The following is a 19359-nucleotide window of genomic DNA, read 5'->3' on the forward strand; positions in this document are numbered from 1 at the left end:
GCTGAATCTAAGCAAATTTACAAGTAGAAGGGAAAACACCTTTGGAATAAGAACGTGAATAAAAGTGACAAAGAACAAGAGTCAGTTCAGGAGCACAGATTTCGAGAACAAGTGGAGAAATACCAACAGAGCCACGAGCTTTCTTGGCATCGTGATTGTTTAAAATTCTTCTGACATCCTTTTGATGAAGACCACAGGAGACATTGAATGGAGCACACTGAGAATGGTGGGAGGTTGCTTACCAAGCTCATCAATATATGAGTTAGAAGAAAACTAGATTGCTAGCAGATCAGCTTTATCCTTGGCTGAAGTGGCAATAGAACCATCTGGTTTTAACAGAGGTGGAAATAAAGATGGGCAAAAGTTGCAGCCAATAGCTTTGGCAAGAGACCAGGATTTGACTACCATTTGGACAAGCAAGTTTTCTAATCTTAGCCTGTTCAAAATCTAGTTTGTATTTATTAATAACTGCTTTACAATTGTTGCAAGCTTTGGTGAAAGCAGAAAATGAAGCTGGAGCCTTGGAAACAAGCAATTGTGATATGCAACATTCTTCTCTGATCAGCCTTAGCAAGAACAGCAAGATTTAGAGAAAGGACGAGATTTTACAGTGGAGTGTGGAATAAAAAGATTTCATCATTACAAGAATAATTTCACCAACACAATTTGAGTAAACCTTGACATCAGAAGATCATCCCATTTTGCCTTCTTATAATGCCAAACAACACAAGGTTGGGAATAGCCAAGAGAAAAAGGCAACATTGGAGATGAGACCAACACTAAGTTGTGATCTGATATACCTAGAGAACAACTCAACTCGACTAAGACTTAGAAGGGTTGTTTGTGAGAAAAAAAATCAAACGTGTTGGCAGCATCATTGATTTGTTGATTGTCTAGTACTCTGGTAGGTAAATGAACAATTTGTACAAGGTCATAAGTATTGCAAATCCCTTAGAATCTTGACCAGCTGGGTCCATGTGACTAGAAAACAGAAGCCAGCTGGAGTTGTGACAATTAAAATTACCTCACTGTTAGGAAAGCTGGACTGGAGAAAGTTAAGAGATTATGGTAAAGAGATTTTAAGCCAAAAAAAAAAAAAAAAAAAAAAATCAAAAAGAAGTGATTCCAAATTAAGTTTCTAACAGGTAATAACACAGCAGACATATGCACAAATACCACCTCTGAAGTGAAAAGAATGGTGGTGAATAATCTGGACAACTGAGATCGGCAGTGGTTGAATCACCAGATAACTGGGATTCTGTCATAAAAAGTACATGGAATTTGGCAAACTATAAGTGGAAATGTACATAGTTGAGATTAGAACTGAGACCATGTATATTTGTGAAACAAATGGGGAAGTGTTCAGGAGGTTTCACAGATAAGTTTCTTCTATTTGTTTGGCAATTCACGATGTATTCAGTAGTAAGAAAAGTTGAGGCGTGGAGGTATACTGTATGAAGTAATGAAATTCTTGGATATGGCATATACATGGCAAGAATGTACCCAGCTCCTTGGCATATTGTCAAGGAGCTGGAACATTCCTCGACAATGTTCCCAGCATACACACTACTTGAACTCCCTCCAGTCACTATCTGGCAGAATAGAAGCTGTTTCATGCAAGATAAGCCAGCTGATCCAGAAAAAAATATAAACTTTGTTTTTCAGTGCAATATTCTCTACACCTATTTGCACATCATGTGCTTCAAGTTTCATCAATTTTATCTTTTGTATGCCCAAATAGAACTGCCACTAAACTGCAGTGTTTATTTTTATTCCAATTTTCAAAATTATTTCCACCCCCTCACAATTTCAAATAATATTTCATTTGAAATTGTGAGGGGGTGGAATCAGGGAGGGGAATCATAAAACTTTAAAAAAAAAAAGTCACTTAATAATATTAAAAATAATATTTCATTGTAAGCAAAAATTATGAAAACAAAATTGTTTGGGAACACTTGAGGTTACATACCAATGAGGGCAATGCAAAGCAGAGGGACGTTACATGCCTCAAATAAATTAAATAACTAAAACGTAAGATTAAATTTGTGGTACTGTACAAGGATGAGCAAAATGTAACAATCCGCTTAACATAAACCCTGAAGAAAAATATGCCTACTAGAACAGAATGGATAACTTTGGCCCTAAACTTCCCATCATCATCATTAAACAGAACAGGAACTTAAGTTTATTCATTAATTTAATTAATGAGACAGGAAACAATCTGTGAACCTCAATCTTCTATACAACAGTGAAGGACCAAGGCTGATATTCTTAGGGGAGGAGATGTGCCACCCAACATTCTCCCAGATAAATGGCAGAGCCAAATATTATTGAGCAATTTAACAAATTCAGGGACTTAGCAAATAGTTATCATGAAACTGTTGGAAGTTTGAGATTAAGCATTTCAGAGAGCGATATAGATAAAGAAAAATTGTTCTTTAAACATTCACCTATTTTAACAAATTCCACTGACAATATTCTCTTGATATTGTTGCTCACAGCCACAGTTCAGATCTCAGAGAAATACAAAATAAAAGAGAATAAGGAGTACACTATGTACTCCCTACTTAACTGTCTATTGAATACATGGAATAAATTTCATTTGGCCATAATTTCCAAATGGGGGAATGCTAAGGTTTTTCTTTTTAGGTGAGAATCAAAAAGCCATTTATTATTAATAAGTACAAGATCTTTCTGTAGAAAGATCTCTGTAAATAACCGTGCTATCAAGGATAGCAGAAAATAGAAATAGATTATGCTGGGTTTTTTTTTTTTTTTTTTTTGTAAATCAGACAAACTGATTTCTTTGCATTTAGGTGAAGGCCAAAATTAGAGATAACTTTTTACAAAAGGAAGCGCTGAGTTAATTGAAATATTATTATTCATAGCTTCACTGAATAAGCATAATTTAATTCTTAATTTAAATACAATTTCCAGACATTTTAGAATGTTATGGTTGTTTCTTCTGTCTTAATATATTATCAGCATATAATTATAGTCTACCTCCATTAGCATTTGCCAGACAAAGTGAAGCCAGAGAAAGATCACTATCATGCAGAAGAGCAAGACAAAAAGGTCAGTGTTCGACACTCATGGTCATAAACTGGGCATCAGGAAGTTTATGTAGAGGGTGGTTGGCTCCTCTTCATTGCAAGATGTGCTGATTGGTGCAGGGCACATTAGTATCACAGGCTGAAGCTCCTAACTCGCTGTTATAAGGTTCAGTGTATAAGGTTCAGTACAGGCAATGGGGCCATCAGGCCATTGCCTGTACTGAACTGGAGGGTTGAAGGCTTTCCTGGGGCATTTTGTTTTGTGTTGTTTGCTTTGCTGTTTCTAAATTCTGTATCAAAGAGAACAAATTAGAAACAAGAACAAGATGTCCAGGATGGAGTGGGGGAGATAATTCTCCCAATGTTTCTGTTAACTGTTTTATTATAATCTTTCTTTACATTAAAGGCCTCTAGAAATCCTCTCCTCTTTGATGGTGGTTGACATTCAACACTTAGAGATTTATGACAAAGAAGGCATGGTTTTCAGTAATGACGATGTGCTATGTCATTTTGGGCAATGTTCCCTTGGTTTGTATTTTACAGATACTATCCTTCTTTGGATTTTCTGAAGTGTTTTCCATACACACTACTTAAAACAGTTGCAGTCACGTTTGTTTTACTAAATTGATCATCCATTGGGGAGAGATAATTTGAGGCATAAAAATTATTTTCAACACTGGATCTGTGATGCAGAAGGCACAATCTTCAGAAATGTTTCCTTGGTTCATGTGTTATAGATTTGGAGTTTCTGAAATGTTTGCTCTATGTAGTACTTGAAGCAGTTGCACTCAAGTTTGTTGATAAATCTATCATCAACTGGAGGGTCGGTAATATTTGAGACAAAGTTATTTATCATACTTCTGATATTTTGTTGACTATGCCTGCCAAGTATTGGTTATGGTACAGTATGCGTTTTCTATTAATTTCTGGCTGCAGACTGTAGACATCTCAACTACAATGTCATGTGACTACCAGGTTGCAGGCTTCAGCCTGCAGTATTGACAGCTCAATCAGGAATATATCGCATCACCAGCCTCCCCACACCCTCCACCAACCAGCATGTCTCACAGGAAAAAGAGAAGCCAACCACCACTTATTGGTCCTTGCAGTCTTTACTAGACATTAGTTGTTGTTGATATGGGGGTAGCCGACCGGGCTAGCCGAGTGGGTAAAGTACCTGCCCGGCAACCCAAAGGTCGCGGGTTCGATTCCCGCCTCGGGCTTGGATCAAAGTACTGCAAAAACTTGGGAGGTGCAATATGGCCACAGAAGCCGATGCGCCAACAACTACCAAATCAAAAAAAAAAAAAAAAAAAATGATATGGGGGTTTGATGGCACATTAGCTACTTTGGTATAATGCACCTATTCATTTATTATAAAAAGAAATGAGAAAATTTCATAAATTCAGAATTGATTAAAAAGTCCAGTTTGCTTTAAGAAGTTGAAAAATTCGGAAATATCTGCGTAATCTCCAATGAGATTCTCTAAAGTTATTGGTCTACCAAGATTAACTAGTGATAGCAGGGTTGAAGTTCTGTTGGTTGGTTGATATGTTGTTTAGTGGCACAAGGGCTGCTAAGGCCATATTGTGCCCGATTCTATTCGGTAGCACAATTACCAGTTAAAATCTGTAAAATAATGACGTCTGCTTTAAGAAATAAAAGAACTCAGCTAGATTTGCATTGTCTCCAATCAGATGGGGTAATGTCAAAGGTTCTTGCAGATGTGAAAAAGATTTTAAAATTTTGTTTCAATAATTATTATAATGATTGCAATTTATTAGAATATGCTTCACCGTAAGTGTAGTCTGACAAAATTTACAAATAGGCGGATCTTCCTCCTTGAGTAGATGAATATGGGTTAGATACGTATGCCCAATATGCGTCCTAGCCAGGATCACCTCCTCTTGCCTATTTGATCGCATGCTTGATGACCACAACTTAGGTTCCTGTTTAAATTGAAGCAGTTTGTTGCCGCACTGAGCCTGCCAGGTTTGAAACCATTGCTCTTCACATGTTTTTTATAACTGATTTGTAGTCTGTATAGCACTTGGTAGTTAGATTTTGCAGTGATTGGATGGTTAGCAGCTTGATCTGCATATTCATATCCTTTGATACCTACATGATCTGGTATCCAACAGATTTGTTTGTTTGTTTGTTTGTTTTAGAGTTTTATGGCGCATTAGCATCTAAGGCTATAATGCGCTAAGTCAAAAAGAGGTAGAGTATAAAATTTAAATTTAATTTTTAAATTATTTGTATATTATTGTAAAAGATTATACGATATAAAACGTTCATATAGCATAAAACGATAATATTCTAGATAGAATTATCTAGATTAATAAGTTGTAAAAACTTAAAATAGCTGACACATTGTCATTGTCGGATAAAACCTGTCTGAGTGTATAAGGTTCAGACAGATGGCTAAAACATAAACGGCGGTCATTATAAAAGGACAAACATTCAATTAAAATATGACGGACTGTTAAAATGGTGTCACAATTTCTACACATAGCACGATCGTCTGCCCTCAGCAGATAGCAATGTGTCAAGTGACAATGTCCTATGCGGAGCCGAGATAGAACAACTTCCTCTTTTCGGTTCCTGCACAGACTAGACTGCCAATGTTCAATTACAGGCTTAATCTCATATAACTTGTTTTTAGTCTGCCAAGAGTGTTGCCATTCGGATACCAGTTTCTTTCGAATTACTTGCCTGTAGTCTGTATAGGGGACTGACAGGCAAGAGTTAAATAGGTTCGCTGATTTGGCTGCAGTGTCTGCCAAATCATTTCCTGAGATCCCAATGTGGCCTGGGATCCAGCAGAAACAAACATCAAATTTGAATTGTGCAAGGGAGTGCAACTTCTGCTGTATCCGGGTCAGGACAGGATGAGGGTTGAACCTCATCGATGATAAAGCCTGCAATGAACTCAGAGAATCGGTATATATGATATATTTTTTGTGGTGGGTGGTTTATATACGGTCTAAGGCTAGCTCAACTGCATGCAGCTCTGGAGTGAACACATTGCATTCGTTGGAGATCTGCTCAGATACCGTGGTGTCTGGGAAAACAGCTGCAGATCCGACACACATTTCTGACCTCGAGCCACCTGTATAGATAGGCAAGAAGTCAGCATGTTCCGAGCGCTCAGCTAAAAAGAGCTGCAGGTAGATGGTGGATAATGTATTGTCCTTTCTCCAATTGTTAAGGGAGAAGTTGCAGCTTGGGACACGAGCATGCCAGGGTGGAAAAGGTTGCCCTGGTGATGGGGCAACATTGTCTAATGTGATGTTCAAATCATTGAGTAGCCTTTGGATATGAATACCGAATGGTTGTATAGATTTTCCCGACGTGGCTCAAAAACGGGTGTCCACGTCGGATGGTCTGGCAGGGATTTCAGTTTCAAAGCATACTGTAGAGACAACTGTTTCCTGCAAAGCGATAATGAGGGCTCATTCGCTTCAACATAGAGGCTATGGACAGGAGAAGTTCGAAATGCTCCAGTGGCAATACAGATCACCTGATGGTGGATGGGATCCAGCCATCAGAGTACGCTGAGTCTAGAGGATGCGTATACCTGGCACCCGTAATCTAACTTAGATCGTACGAGTGCATGATAGAGGCGCATGAGGGTACATCGGTCAGTGCCCCAAGAATGTGAGGAGATTGCACGTAGGATATTCAAACCTCTCGTGCACTTCGTACGTAGTTGACGGATGTGTTCTAGAAAGGTCAGCTTTTATCGAATATAAGCCCCAAAAATCTAGTCTCAGGTACTACTGGGATAGCATTTTGTCCAAGCCTCAGTTCAGGTTCAGGGTGAAGATTGCACTTTCTGCAAAAATGCATGCAAACAGTCTTTTGTGGAGAGAACCTGAACCCGTTATTCGGTGCCCATGAGTTCAAATGTCAATGGCACGTTGCAGTTGCCTCAATTACCCTCATGTTGCAGGAATGACAGAATATGCTAAAATCGTCAACATAGAGGGCACAGTTTACAGTTGGAGGCAGTTGTTCTGTGATGGAATTCACTTTAATGGCAAAAAGCGTGACACTTAGAACCTTGACACTTAGACACCTTGAGGTACTCCCTCCTCTTGACTAAAAGAGCGAGAGAGAGTAGATCCTACACGGACTTGGAAAGAACAGTGACAAAATGTTTTTAATAAAATTGGGGAGATTACCTCTAAGGCCGATGCTGTAGAGGTCTTTTAAAATTCCAAATCTCCAAGTTGTGTCATGCGCTTTTTCATATCGAAGAACACTGACACCAGGTGTTCTCGTTTTAAAAAGGCATCTCGAATGGAAGTTTCGAGCCTGATTAAATGGTCCAAAGTTGACTTATTCCTACGGAAGCCGCACTGAAATCTGGAGAGGAACCCATTAGCCTCCAAATACCATATAAGACGGGCATTGACCATTCTCTCCAGAATTTTGCACAGACAGCTAGTCAGAGCAATAGGACGGTAGTTCGTTGGGATTTTAGGATCCTTTCCTGGCTTAGGAAAGGCAAGCATGATTGCCTTATGCCAGGAATCCGGAAATTGCTCTTCTTGAAATATTCTGTTATATAGAAAGAGCAGTTGGTAAACGGATTTTGCAGACAGATGTTTGATCATATCATAATGGATAAGATCTGGTCCAGCAGCACTTGCCTTGGTAAGAGTTAGAGCTGTTTCTAACTCTTCTGTGGTAAAGGGCCCGTTATTGGGATGAGACCTTTTAGATTTAAAGTTAATTGGCTGCTTTTCAAATTTATCTTTCCAGACCAGAAATTCTGGGGAGTAAGCAGATGTTGACGAGATGGCAGAGAAGGTCTCCCCAAGTACATTGGCTATTGCAGTTGGGTCTGCAATAACGCATCCATTATACTCCAGGACCGATGAAGGGTGCGATGTATATTCACCCTTCATTTTCCAGATTTTGTCCCAGATAGCTTTACTGCTGGTTGACTGGGTAATGGTGGATGTAAAGTGGCCCCACGATTCCTTTTGGCTCTGATGACGAATATACCGCGCGTGCACGTTTGAAGGCTAAGAGATTGGCCGTGGTAGGATATCATCGGAATATCCCCCAAGCTTTATTTTATGCCTTTTTTTGCTGCTGTGCATTCAGTATTCCACCAAGGTTTTGGAAATGGCGGAAACCGGGTAGATATTTTCGGAATTGTAGCTGCAGCTGCATGGACAATGCTTTCTGTGATGTACGCCACTGCGTCATTGATAGGCTCCCGACTGACTGTACTGATGTTAAAGTCTACTAGGTGTTGAAAGGTGTTCCAGTCAGCCTGATCAATCTTCCATCGTGGTAACCTAAAAGGTGAGCATGGCGTCCCTTTAAGTAGGCTGATTATCACGGGGAAGTGATCACTTCCATAAAGATTCTCCTCTACCTCCCAAGTGATTGAAGGAAGGAGAGAGGGGGAGCATATAGAGAGGTCAATAGCAGAGAATGTACGGAAAAGGTGTGGAAAAGGTGTTAGTTCCCACATTTAGAAGGAATAGGTCATTGTCATTGAGCATATGCTCTATGACACATCCCCTTCCATTAACGTTTGAACTACCCCACAGGGTGGTATGTCCATTGAAATCCCCCAGGAGTAAGACAGGAGTAGGCAGCTGCACAATGAGATCATCAAGGTCTCTCTCTGGGAGATATCAGCCCCAGGTGGCAAATAAACTGAGTAGACTGTTATTAAGAACCCTACCGTAAGGCGAACCGCTACCGTTTCTATGTTGGTGGTGAGCGCAATAGTTTAATATGGGATATGGTTGCTGAGAATTATAGCAACACCCCCATGAGCAGGTCCATCCCCAGTTCTGCTTTTGAATGATAGCAGTGTTACGAAGCAAAGGGTTTTCATTTGCCTTCAGGTATGTCTCTTGTAAGCAAAAGCAGACTGGCTCATGCTTTTGCAGAAGGGCCTTGATGTCATCATTGTTTCGCCGGAATCCACGACAGTTCCACTGTAGGAATTTGGCCATTATTTTGGCTTGGTGGGTCCATCGGGCGGCTTCAGAGGTGCTGAGGGCTTACCTTTTTCAGTTTTGGGTTTATCCTTCCTGGGGAAGTACAGATGCTGACCAGTGTCCATTTCCTCCTCAGCAAAGAGCTCCAAAACTGAATTGAATCTTCGGTTACCTCCTTCTGCTCGAAATCCATGTTTTCTTGGGTACTAGGGGGTAACTTCACCTTTCTTATTCTTTTCTTTCGTAATTGCTTTTGTTACTTGTGGAGCATTAGGAGGTACCGATATAGGAGTGGCAGCTGATTGGTCTTTCCGTGCAGGTTTTTGAGGACTTAAGAGATAACGTGCGATGGGAGTGAAAGATTCCTTTGGAGGAATGGTCATGTCCATCTGAGTTCCAGTGGAACATCTCCCTGCTACCTTCTGGGTGTAGGAAGGTTTGTTAATATTCAGGGGTTTCACTGATTTCCTTGCCTCCTGGTATGATATATTTAGCTCTGCCTTCAGCCGTTGGATTTCTTTTTCTTCTTTCCACCTCTGGCATGCTCGTGAGTAGGCTGGGTGTTCTCCGTCACAGTTAACACAGGTGGGTTTTGCGGCTGAACATGTTGTTTCGTGGTCCTTTGCACCACATCGAGCACATGCAAGGACTCCACAGCAGGCCATCTGAGAATGTCCATACTTCTGGCATTTAAAACACCGTAAAGGGTTCGGAACATATGGACACACTGAACAGTTGATGTAGCCAGCTTTAATCTCATCAGGAGGTTTGGGCAATTAAAAGTCAGGATAATGCTCCTGGTTTTAACAAGTTTCCCATCCCTAAGCGCATTAATTCTCTTAACGGCGATAACTCCCTGTGGTTTCAATTCTGAGCAGATTTCCTCCTCGGTTACGTCGACAGGGTCCCACTCCGAAATGACACCTCTCGATGAATTGAGTGTTCTATGTGGTGTCACGGTTATTGGTGACTCCTCCGATTGATGTTGCGCAGAGTAATTGCTCAGATTGCCTGTCTGTTTTGGTTTCAATTAAGAGGTCTCCAGAGCGGGCCTCTTAACTGATTTGGGTGACCCTGCTAACCCATCTAACCCTTTCTGTATAAAGAAGGGTGACGTTTTGCCAATCGGTGTTTCATTGGTAGAATGAATAATTAAAAATTTTGGAACAGGCCCTGATGATATTTCTGTTCGCTGCCTCTTTGTAGCAATAATGCTATCTGTATCTTTGTCTATGGTTTCAGATAGGGACCGGGTTGGGGCCCCTGAAGAAGTTAGTTTATCAGGATTCATAGAGTTTTTATATGGTTCAGTGCCCGGGCTTCCCACCCACCACGGAGCCCAAAGGGATGCCCACTACCCGGCATGCAATAAATGCGCTCGAGAGTGTAACGCCAGGGCTACCCAGACACCATACCCGCACCGCCGCCAGCCTGAATTCTGTCCCTCGGACCATAAGAGTAGGGACATGGCATTGACACGGTTGACCCTCGCAGGCGAGCCTACTAGCTGATTGATCCTAGCCGGGCCTTCCAAGACCCCCCGTCTTGTCGAAGCAGGGGCCAAAGTGATGTATTGAAGCTGGGCCCCTCAACCACTAGGATCCCCCTTTCCGAATTTCCACGGGTTGCAGCGCACGGCAAACACGCCGGATTCCATTGATGTAGTATCCAACAGAAAGTGACTGATTGGTTTACAGCTTGTAACACAATAATCTGTGATCTAATTTGCTTCAAGACGGGATGGATTGGTTAGGATGGATTTTTCAATGATTTTATTGCACTCAGAGAATCAGATAATTTACTTCCTGGACAGATTAATCACGTGATCCAGAGCTATTTTAACTGCCCACAGTTCAGCAGAATATTATTATTATGCCATATGGTGCAAGGAAGCCTGAGGCTTATGCTGCACCAGCCAAAAAAAAATTTCTGAACTACCGAGAGAGAGAGAGAGAGAGAGAGAGAGAGAGAGAGAGAGAGAGATAAAAGGGAATCACCAAGGAAGAGAAGAATGATGATATCCAGCTCAGGACCCTGGGTATGCCAAGCCCATATACTCACCAGATGTGAGCCCATAGATGCTGCATTCATTTGGAAGGGACACAGAAGTAGAAAAGATAGAAGAAATTGCCGCTGCGCCCACTGTCATACTTGTTTTTGAGCCATCGGTATATATTTGAAAACACTGAGAATTTTCTACTACATGTGCAGCATGGAGTTTCCTGATGGTAAGGTCTGCTGCTTGCTTTTTCCCCCATTGTTGGAATGAGAAATCACAGACCAGTGTATAATCAGACCATGGAGGGTCATGAGTGCTCATTTCCTGAAAGACATTACCCATGTCTAGATTCCAACATTTCCAACATTGTGTTAATTGAAGCAACATTATCCCAATAGGCTTGTTTTCGTTAGGTTTGTTTTGATAAAATGTGGTCCATTGGGACTCAAATAAGTATGGGGAGATGGGCTGAAAAGGAAGACTCCGTATTTTTGCTGCATAGTTGAGGATTAACATTTTCCTCTGAAGATGGAGTGGAGGTTCGTGTGCATCTATATATAGACTCTGTACAGGGGATGTTCTGAATGCTCCTAAAGCAGTTCTTAGGGCACCGTGATGGATAGTGTCTAGCCGAGTTAGTGCACGTTTCCTGGCAGAGTCATAGATTGGATCTCCGTAATCCAAGTGAGATCGGATTAATACCCGATATAGCTGAACAGAGTGTATCGGTCAGCACCCCACGTCAATAAAGATAGTACTCTGAGGATATTTAATTTTTTCAAGCATATGGTTCTCAGATATGTGATGTGTTTGTAAGAAGTTTAATTTATTGCCCAGAATTAGGCCAAGAAATCTGATACTATTGGAAAAAGGTATGGTGAAATTTTTATGATGTAGTTCAGGCTCAAGATAGATCCTTGAGGGACCCCCTCCTCCTGTATATGAATTCTAGAAAGAGCATTTAGATGACTAACCTGAAAGGTTCTGCCCTGGAGAAAGCTCTGAATAAACAAAGGAAGCCTGCCTCGTAGATCAAAGGTGTAAAGATCCCGTAGAATACTGAAACGCCATGTTGTATCAAAAGCCTTTTCTAAATCGAAACTTACCATAACGAGGTGGTCATTTCTGACAAAAGCGTTTCTGATGTTTGATTCTGCTTTGGTCATCATATCTAATGCAGATCTATTTTGCCAAAAGCAATATTGATTTTTATGTAGGATGTTATGTGACTCAAGAAACCAGGTGAGGTGCTTGAGAACCATTTTCTAACTAGACAATGTCCCTAGGGATCTCATAATGCCGACACACTAACTGCTCAAACCATCTAATCTTTTTTTCTTTATCTAAGTCTTCTCAATGCTGATATTACCTTGGCTTCACTGTGTTTGGCAAGAATTAACAGGATAACACTGTTTACATAATTTTAATCAGAATATAAATATATTCTCCCTATAATTTAACCATTTCCTGCAAAAGGAACCATAGCATTCAAAATGTCTGGAAACTGTCTAGTTATATTAAATTGTGGAATTAAATTAAATTTATGATTACTCAAATGCCATGAAGCATTTATTCAAAAACAAATATTCATTCCTGATTGCATAACAATGTCTTCCCACTCTCTCATTTGGAAATAAAAAGCTTAGCAGTCTCTATGATAACCATCCTGAACATTTACAATTGAAATTTGCATTTTTAACATCAGTTGGTACCATTGAAAACAGTTGGTACTACTGAAAACAGTTGTAGTTAGCACTGGCATTAGTACAGGCATATGATGCAAGAAAGCAAGCTTATGCAGCACCAGCCAAAAAAAAAAAAAAAAAACACACCACTCCCATTTGACCCCTCCGTTTGTTCGAAATACCTATCCAGCTGAGCCTTAAATTTATTTAGGCTATCAACTTCCACAACAAGGGATGGAAGTCTGTTCCACAAACCAACTACCCGCTGGCTAAATGCAAATTTCCGCACATCTATCCTACATCTGTCTTTCCTCAATTTGAATTTATGCCCTCTCAAGTGAGCAAGAGGAAGAACCCCATCGGCACTGAGCATGCTAAAACCATTCAAGGCTTTATACACCTCTATCAGATCACCTCGACGGTGCCTAGTCTCCAGACACTGTAATTTGCGAAACTTAAGCCTTTCTTCATAAGAGCAACCCTTTGTTCCATTCACTAATCTTGTTGCCCTTCTCTGTACTCGTTCCAGCAGCTCTACATCCTTCTTGAAATGAGGCCTCCAGACCTGTATACAGTACTCAAGGTGTGGCCTGACCATTGCCTTATACAAGGGAATAATCACCACCTTTTTAAAAAATGTGAATCTATTATAAACACCATACCTAAAGCAAAATCCCTTCCCTTTACCAAATATTTCTTTGAATGGATCCCACATTAATAAACTGTGATCATGACCACCTAGTGGATTCTTTACTTGAAATTTTAATACATGATGAATCACTGCTGATCAAAATAAAAACACTGCTTTCTCATGTAGCCTTCTAATGTTCTGGTATAAAAAGTAGTCATCTAGCAAATCCAGAAGAAATTTCCTGTTACCAAATAAGCTAACAACCTACAAGTTCCAAACAAAATATAAATTTAAATTTCCAATATTTATAATACAAAAATTACAGTTATCACTTTGTTTCTTTTATATGATAAATCTACAGCAACTAAGCTATATAGTTATTCCAAATGAGAGAGAGTGAGTGAGAGTGAGTGTGTGTGCATGCGCTCGCGTGCACCGAGTGGGTTTTGCATTAACACTCAGAATGTGGAATGATTATGGGAGCAAGGTGTGCATGTATCATGAAAACAGCCAACACAACTGATCCTACTGTGTGGTGTACAATAACTGTACACCACACGATAGGAGCATGAGAGTACAATAACTGACACAACAGCAATCGAACAACCAGCCATGTGTAGTTAACACCAGTGGTGAGCTTAGCATATATTGTCTTATGACACAGCAGAGTGGCTTAGCTAACCACCCAGTACAATGAAGGAATGGCAAGAACAATATCTACATGGACTGTGTACTGGACATAAGAACATATAGGATACAACAGCTGACAGCCATCACGAGTATCCACACTCACTGCAAGACACAAGAAACTGTGCCATATATGGGCACCAACAATGGACAACCGACATGTAGAAATCTGTTTTCTGGTCTGATGAATTCTGTTTCCGACTCTCTATCATGTTGGTGGACATATCTGTCCACCAGCATGATAGAGAAATGCAATATGAGATCATAGTTCAGAGAAGTATTGCTGGTGTTTGGCAGGCTGGAAGCAGTGATGTTATGGTTTGGGGGCTGTTTTCATGCCATGCTCTGGGTCCTCTGATCACCATTAATCAACAGACTGATGGAAATGCCAACCTTGCTATTGTCGCTGACTGAGTCTGGATTCCCTGTAATCCCTTTGGGATAGAAGCATATCCAGACAACTCTGGCTTCTATCCACAACACAATGTGTGATACCACAGGTTGCTAACTGGTTTCAGGAACATGAGCATTTTGGGACCTACTAGAAGAGGACATTTGATGCCACAACTATCCACATGAAAATATGTGGGCATTACTGATACATTGTGCAATGCAATGGTAGCACTACCATAGGATACCCTGCAATATCTTGTGGAGTCCATGCCAATATGTGCATTGGCTGTATTACAGGCAAAGAGTACCCCCCCCCAAACAGTATTAATTATTTCTATCTTTGTGATAGACACAGTATTTCCATCACAAAGCCAACTCTGTATTTTCCTCTATTCCTCTCCTCCTCCTCCTTCTTCAGAAATCTCATTTGCATGGAACAGTGTCACAACACTGTCAATTCATTTAAATTAGTGTTTATCCACATATGCTTGAACAATCTAAGTTTAATTTCGGTTGAACTTTACACAATACACTTGAACTTTATACTTTATTGCATTTTCCACCAGTTCTTTAAATGACACACACATGCTCATTTTTATTAACATGAGCATGTGTGTGTGTGTCACTGACATCAAGTTAAAGTACTTCAAGCATATAAGCTGGCACCCCTGTAGTCAGGTGGGCAGGAGCAGCAGTGCATAGCACTGCTTCTTGATTAGACTGGGGTTCAAGCCTGTGACCACCAAATACGGAGGATGTGGAAAGGTCGGGGAATGACCACCGCATATCCCCAGAGAAATATGGCCTTACTTGATAATGCTCCTAAAAACCAAATAACAACAACAGCATATAAGCTAAACACAGACAATGATATGCAATGTGGACCACATCAACCTATATGGAGAAATGAGCATTTTTTGATATCAACTAATCAATTATCATGATCGCCATTCAGATGTTATCCAAACAGCAAATAATGGATACAATCACTTGTGAAAAAAAGAAGTCTGGGAATTAATTTTCAAATATCTACTGAAAGCTCTGGTCCTGCAAATAAACAAAACTGGATCAATATATTTCCTACTAAAGCATTTACTTGCACATGACTGTGTGTTTTCAGATCTGATTTTTTTTTTACTGAAAATAAGTAAAAAGTAAATTTCTTATCTACTTTCTTATATAAATAAATTTAATAATCAATATTTAAGTGGTTTAACATCTTCTTAAGTATATAAATTTGCCCCACACGACCTCTACCACATCCCATTTTCTTTCTGCCAATGAATAGTAAAAACAAAATCATTCAAACACTGAAAAAAAATTACTTAATGTAAAAATTACATACCCATGCTGTATGTTCTTTGAGGTAGCAACCTTTATAATCAATAGTGTTTTTATGTTTTAGTTGACGAAGAAATTTCACCTCTTTGATAATGTCCTGCCATTTCTAGAAACCAAAGAAAAAATATAAGTCAAATTTGCTGCTCTTGAGCGAGAGAGAGAAAAATTTTATTTCTTACGTAGTAAACATCCCTTGTGTATTATTTTAAAAGAAAAAAGTGTGCAAATTATAATAAAGTGTAAATTGTAAGAGACTTTTACTTTTATTTCTTTAATACACTGAAACTAAACAGGATTAAAACAATGACTAAAAGGAATTAAATTAATTTTAAAAAAATGCAAATTTAGAACAAAATATTTACAGTCGGTTACTGTATTCGCGGGGATTACATGTCAACACTTCCCGCAAAACCATGAAATTCCACAAAAATCTGTACTCTTGCCCCAATAGCCCCAGATGTTTTCTACATAAGCCTAAACACTTATGCAACCACTTACAATTAATTATAAAAATGTTTAAATGTGTTTCAAAGGTTTTAATGGTGTTTTACAATAATGAGTAAAATTTTAGACTCGTGTTTTGAAAATACTGTATCAAAATTTTATTACATACAGTAGTTAAGAACAAGGCATGCACCGGGGAATTCAGTACTTCTCGGTAGTAGAGGTCTCAGAGGCTGGAGAAGTAGCAGGGTTGGCTAATGTCGAAACTTCGGGTTCGGGGGGTACGAGGAGTTTTAGGTGTCAATGTAGAAGTTGTCCTTTTCACGAACACTGTGATGGGAAGCTGCTTCTTTTGTTTGAATTCATTGAACATGGCTGTGTATGGTGTTAAAATATCATCGAGGCTTTCCTTGAACTTCAATGCATGAATCATGTTGTCGTCGTTGTAGTAGTAGAAAAAGCCCACTAGTTGTTTGGCGTCAAGCATTGCCTGCGCTAGGTTTTCCAAGACGAACTTCTTCTCTTGGCGTGGTTCTTCCTCAACCTAATCCTCAGTTGGAACAAACAAGCTCCTTGAGTTTGTCATCTGTTAGTGTTGTTGCCTGTCCATCAATTAAATCATTGATATCCTCCTCCTCCTCCAAGTCCTCAAAACCTATGCTCCCTATTCACCTGGCCAACTCCTTTATTTCTGCAATGGTTTTCTTGTGCTGTTCATCTGGGATGAAGTCGTGCACAACCTCGGGTTACAAGTTCTTCCGCCAAATGTTAACAGGCTTGTCCTTAAAACATGTGTCCTCCACCAGCACACGTGTTTTGTTAGGAAGAGACTGTCAGCTATGGTGAAGTCCTCCAAAAACTGAATAATTTTGCAATGGTTTTCTTGTGCTGTTCATCTGGGATGAAGTCGTGCACAACCTCGGGTTACAAGTTCTTCCGCCAAATGTTAACAGGCTTGTCCTTAAAACACGTGTCCTCCACCAGCACACGTGTTTTGTTAGGAAGAGACTGTCAGCTATGGTGAAGTCCTCCAAAAACTGAATAATTTTGAGGTTGTCGCTGTCCATGGCTTCAATGATTCAGTCCATACACCTCTTTGTGTAGTTGGTCTTAAAGGCCTTGATTCCCCCCCCCCCCCCCCCGGTCGAACAGCTGGATAAGGGACATGGTGTTAGGAGGTAGAAAAGACCACCTTTATGTCTTCATTTGCATGTCTTATGCACCACTTGGGTGTCTTGGGGGCATTGTCCAGCACGAGGAGAACTTTAAATAGAAGCCCCCTTTTTTCCTCCAGGTACTCCTTCACTTCGAGGATGAAGCAGTGGTGGAACCAGTTCAGGAAGAGGTAGGTAGATAGGTAGGTTGGTTGGTTGGTTGGTTGGGTGTTTAATGGACCATCGGCAACTGAGGTCATAATGTGCCAAGTCAAAAAGCCGATACAAAAATTTCGGTAGCCTATAAACTGGTTAGAACATCAAGAAGGTAAACATCATATACTACGGTATAAAGGTAAATAAAAAATATAAACTTAAATCTTTGTATATAAATTGACAATATAAAAAGTTAAATATGTCAGACATGTCTCTGTCACCTAAAATCTGACTGAGTGTAGATGGTTCAGCCAGATTATTAAAATCCCTAAAAAATAAACGTTGTGGTTCTATAAAAACGTGACGAATAGTTAAACTACTGTTATACCTCTCACACATAGGTCTGTCATCCACCCTCAACAAAATGAATGTGTTAGATGACTATGACCTATGCAGAGCTGAGCAAGAACAACTTTCTCTCTTCGGACCCTGCATAGACTGGACTGCCATTGTGCGATTACAGGCTTAATGTGATATAGTTTATTTGTGGCCTATCCGTGCCAGGAATTTTGCCATTGGGAATATAATTTAGAGGGTATTATTTGCCTATAGTCTGAATAGGGAACTGACAAGCAATGATTATCAAGGGAAATGGTTGACTTGGCATGCAGTATCAGCTAATTCATTTCCCCGGATCCCAATGTGGCTTGGGATCCAGCAAAAGTGAATGTCAAATTCTGATTCAACAAGAGGAAAAAGCATCTGTTAGATCTGGGACAGGATGGGGTGAGGTTTATCTCTCACCGATAATGGAGCCTGTAACATGATTGATGAGTCACTATATATCATATACCTTTGGTAATCACTATTTTTAATATGATCAAGGGCTGTTTCTATCAGATGAAATTCTGCAGTATAAATGCTGGTTTCTTGTGGGATCTTATTGGATGTTTTGTGAGGAAACACAACAGCAGATCCCACATAACATTCTGATTTTAAGCCATCTACATAGACTGGAAGAAAGTCAGAATATTGCTCTCTATATGATGCAAATAGTTGCTGGTAGACAGATGGCAGCATAGTAGCCTTCTCTCAGATCTTAAATGAGAAGTCACAAGTTGGAAGATGAGCAAGCCAGGATGGAAGGAATTGCCTTGGTGACTGGACAATGTTGTCTACATGTTTAGTTCATTTAAGTCCTTGGATGCAAATACCAAAACATTTGTTGGCAGTGTTGTAGAGGTTTTCCCAATGAGGCTCAAAAATGAATGCCCACATGGGATGATTGCACAAGGATTTCAATTTAAAGGCATAGTGTAAAGACAGCTGCTTACGTCGAAGAGATACAGGGATGGTTCATTTGCTTCAACGTAAAGGCTTTGGATAGGAGATATGCAAAAAGCTCCAGCGGCTGTCCGAATGGCCTGGATCTACCCACCGAAATACATCATTTCTAGCAGAACCATAAACCTGAGACCCATAATCAAGTTTGGAATGGACAAGGGCTCGGTAGAGGCAAAGAAGGATAGACCAATCTATACCTCATGAAGTTGGGGAAAGGGCACGAAGGAGGTTAAGCCCCTTGGCACATCTTGTCCTAAGCTGACGAATATGTTGTAGAAATGTCAGCTTATTGTCGAAAATAAGTCCGATGAATTTGACTTCTGCTACAACTGGGATGTTGTTTTGCCCAAACCTTAATTCTGGGTCAGAATGAAAATTTGTGACAGAAGTGTACTTACTTGGGAGGTGTAAGATCTTCAGACAGAAGATCTTTCATCACAGAAGATAACAAATGATCTTCTGTGATGAAAATCTGAACCCATTAGCCAATGACCAAGATG

General features: G+C 40.0%; 1 protein-coding gene across 1 annotated transcript in view; it reads right to left on the reverse strand.

Moving 5' to 3' along the window:
- LOC150081843 (serine/threonine-protein kinase Tao-like) overlaps positions 1–19359 on the reverse strand; it is a 187552-nt gene that overhangs the window by 99460 nt on the left and 68733 nt on the right. The window contains exon 4 of the mRNA XM_090380340.1: positions 15766–15867. Within this exon, the coding sequence (XP_090236466.1) occupies positions 15766–15867 (102 nt within the window). The remainder of the gene's footprint in view (positions 1–15765; positions 15868–19359) is intronic.

Source organism: Mastigoproctus giganteus, chromosome 8 (assembly GCF_048544385.1).
Source record: "Mastigoproctus giganteus isolate SK-2022 chromosome 8, ASM4854438v1, whole genome shotgun sequence".
Classification (NCBI taxonomy): Eukaryota; Metazoa; Arthropoda; class Arachnida; order Uropygi; family Thelyphonidae; genus Mastigoproctus; species Mastigoproctus giganteus.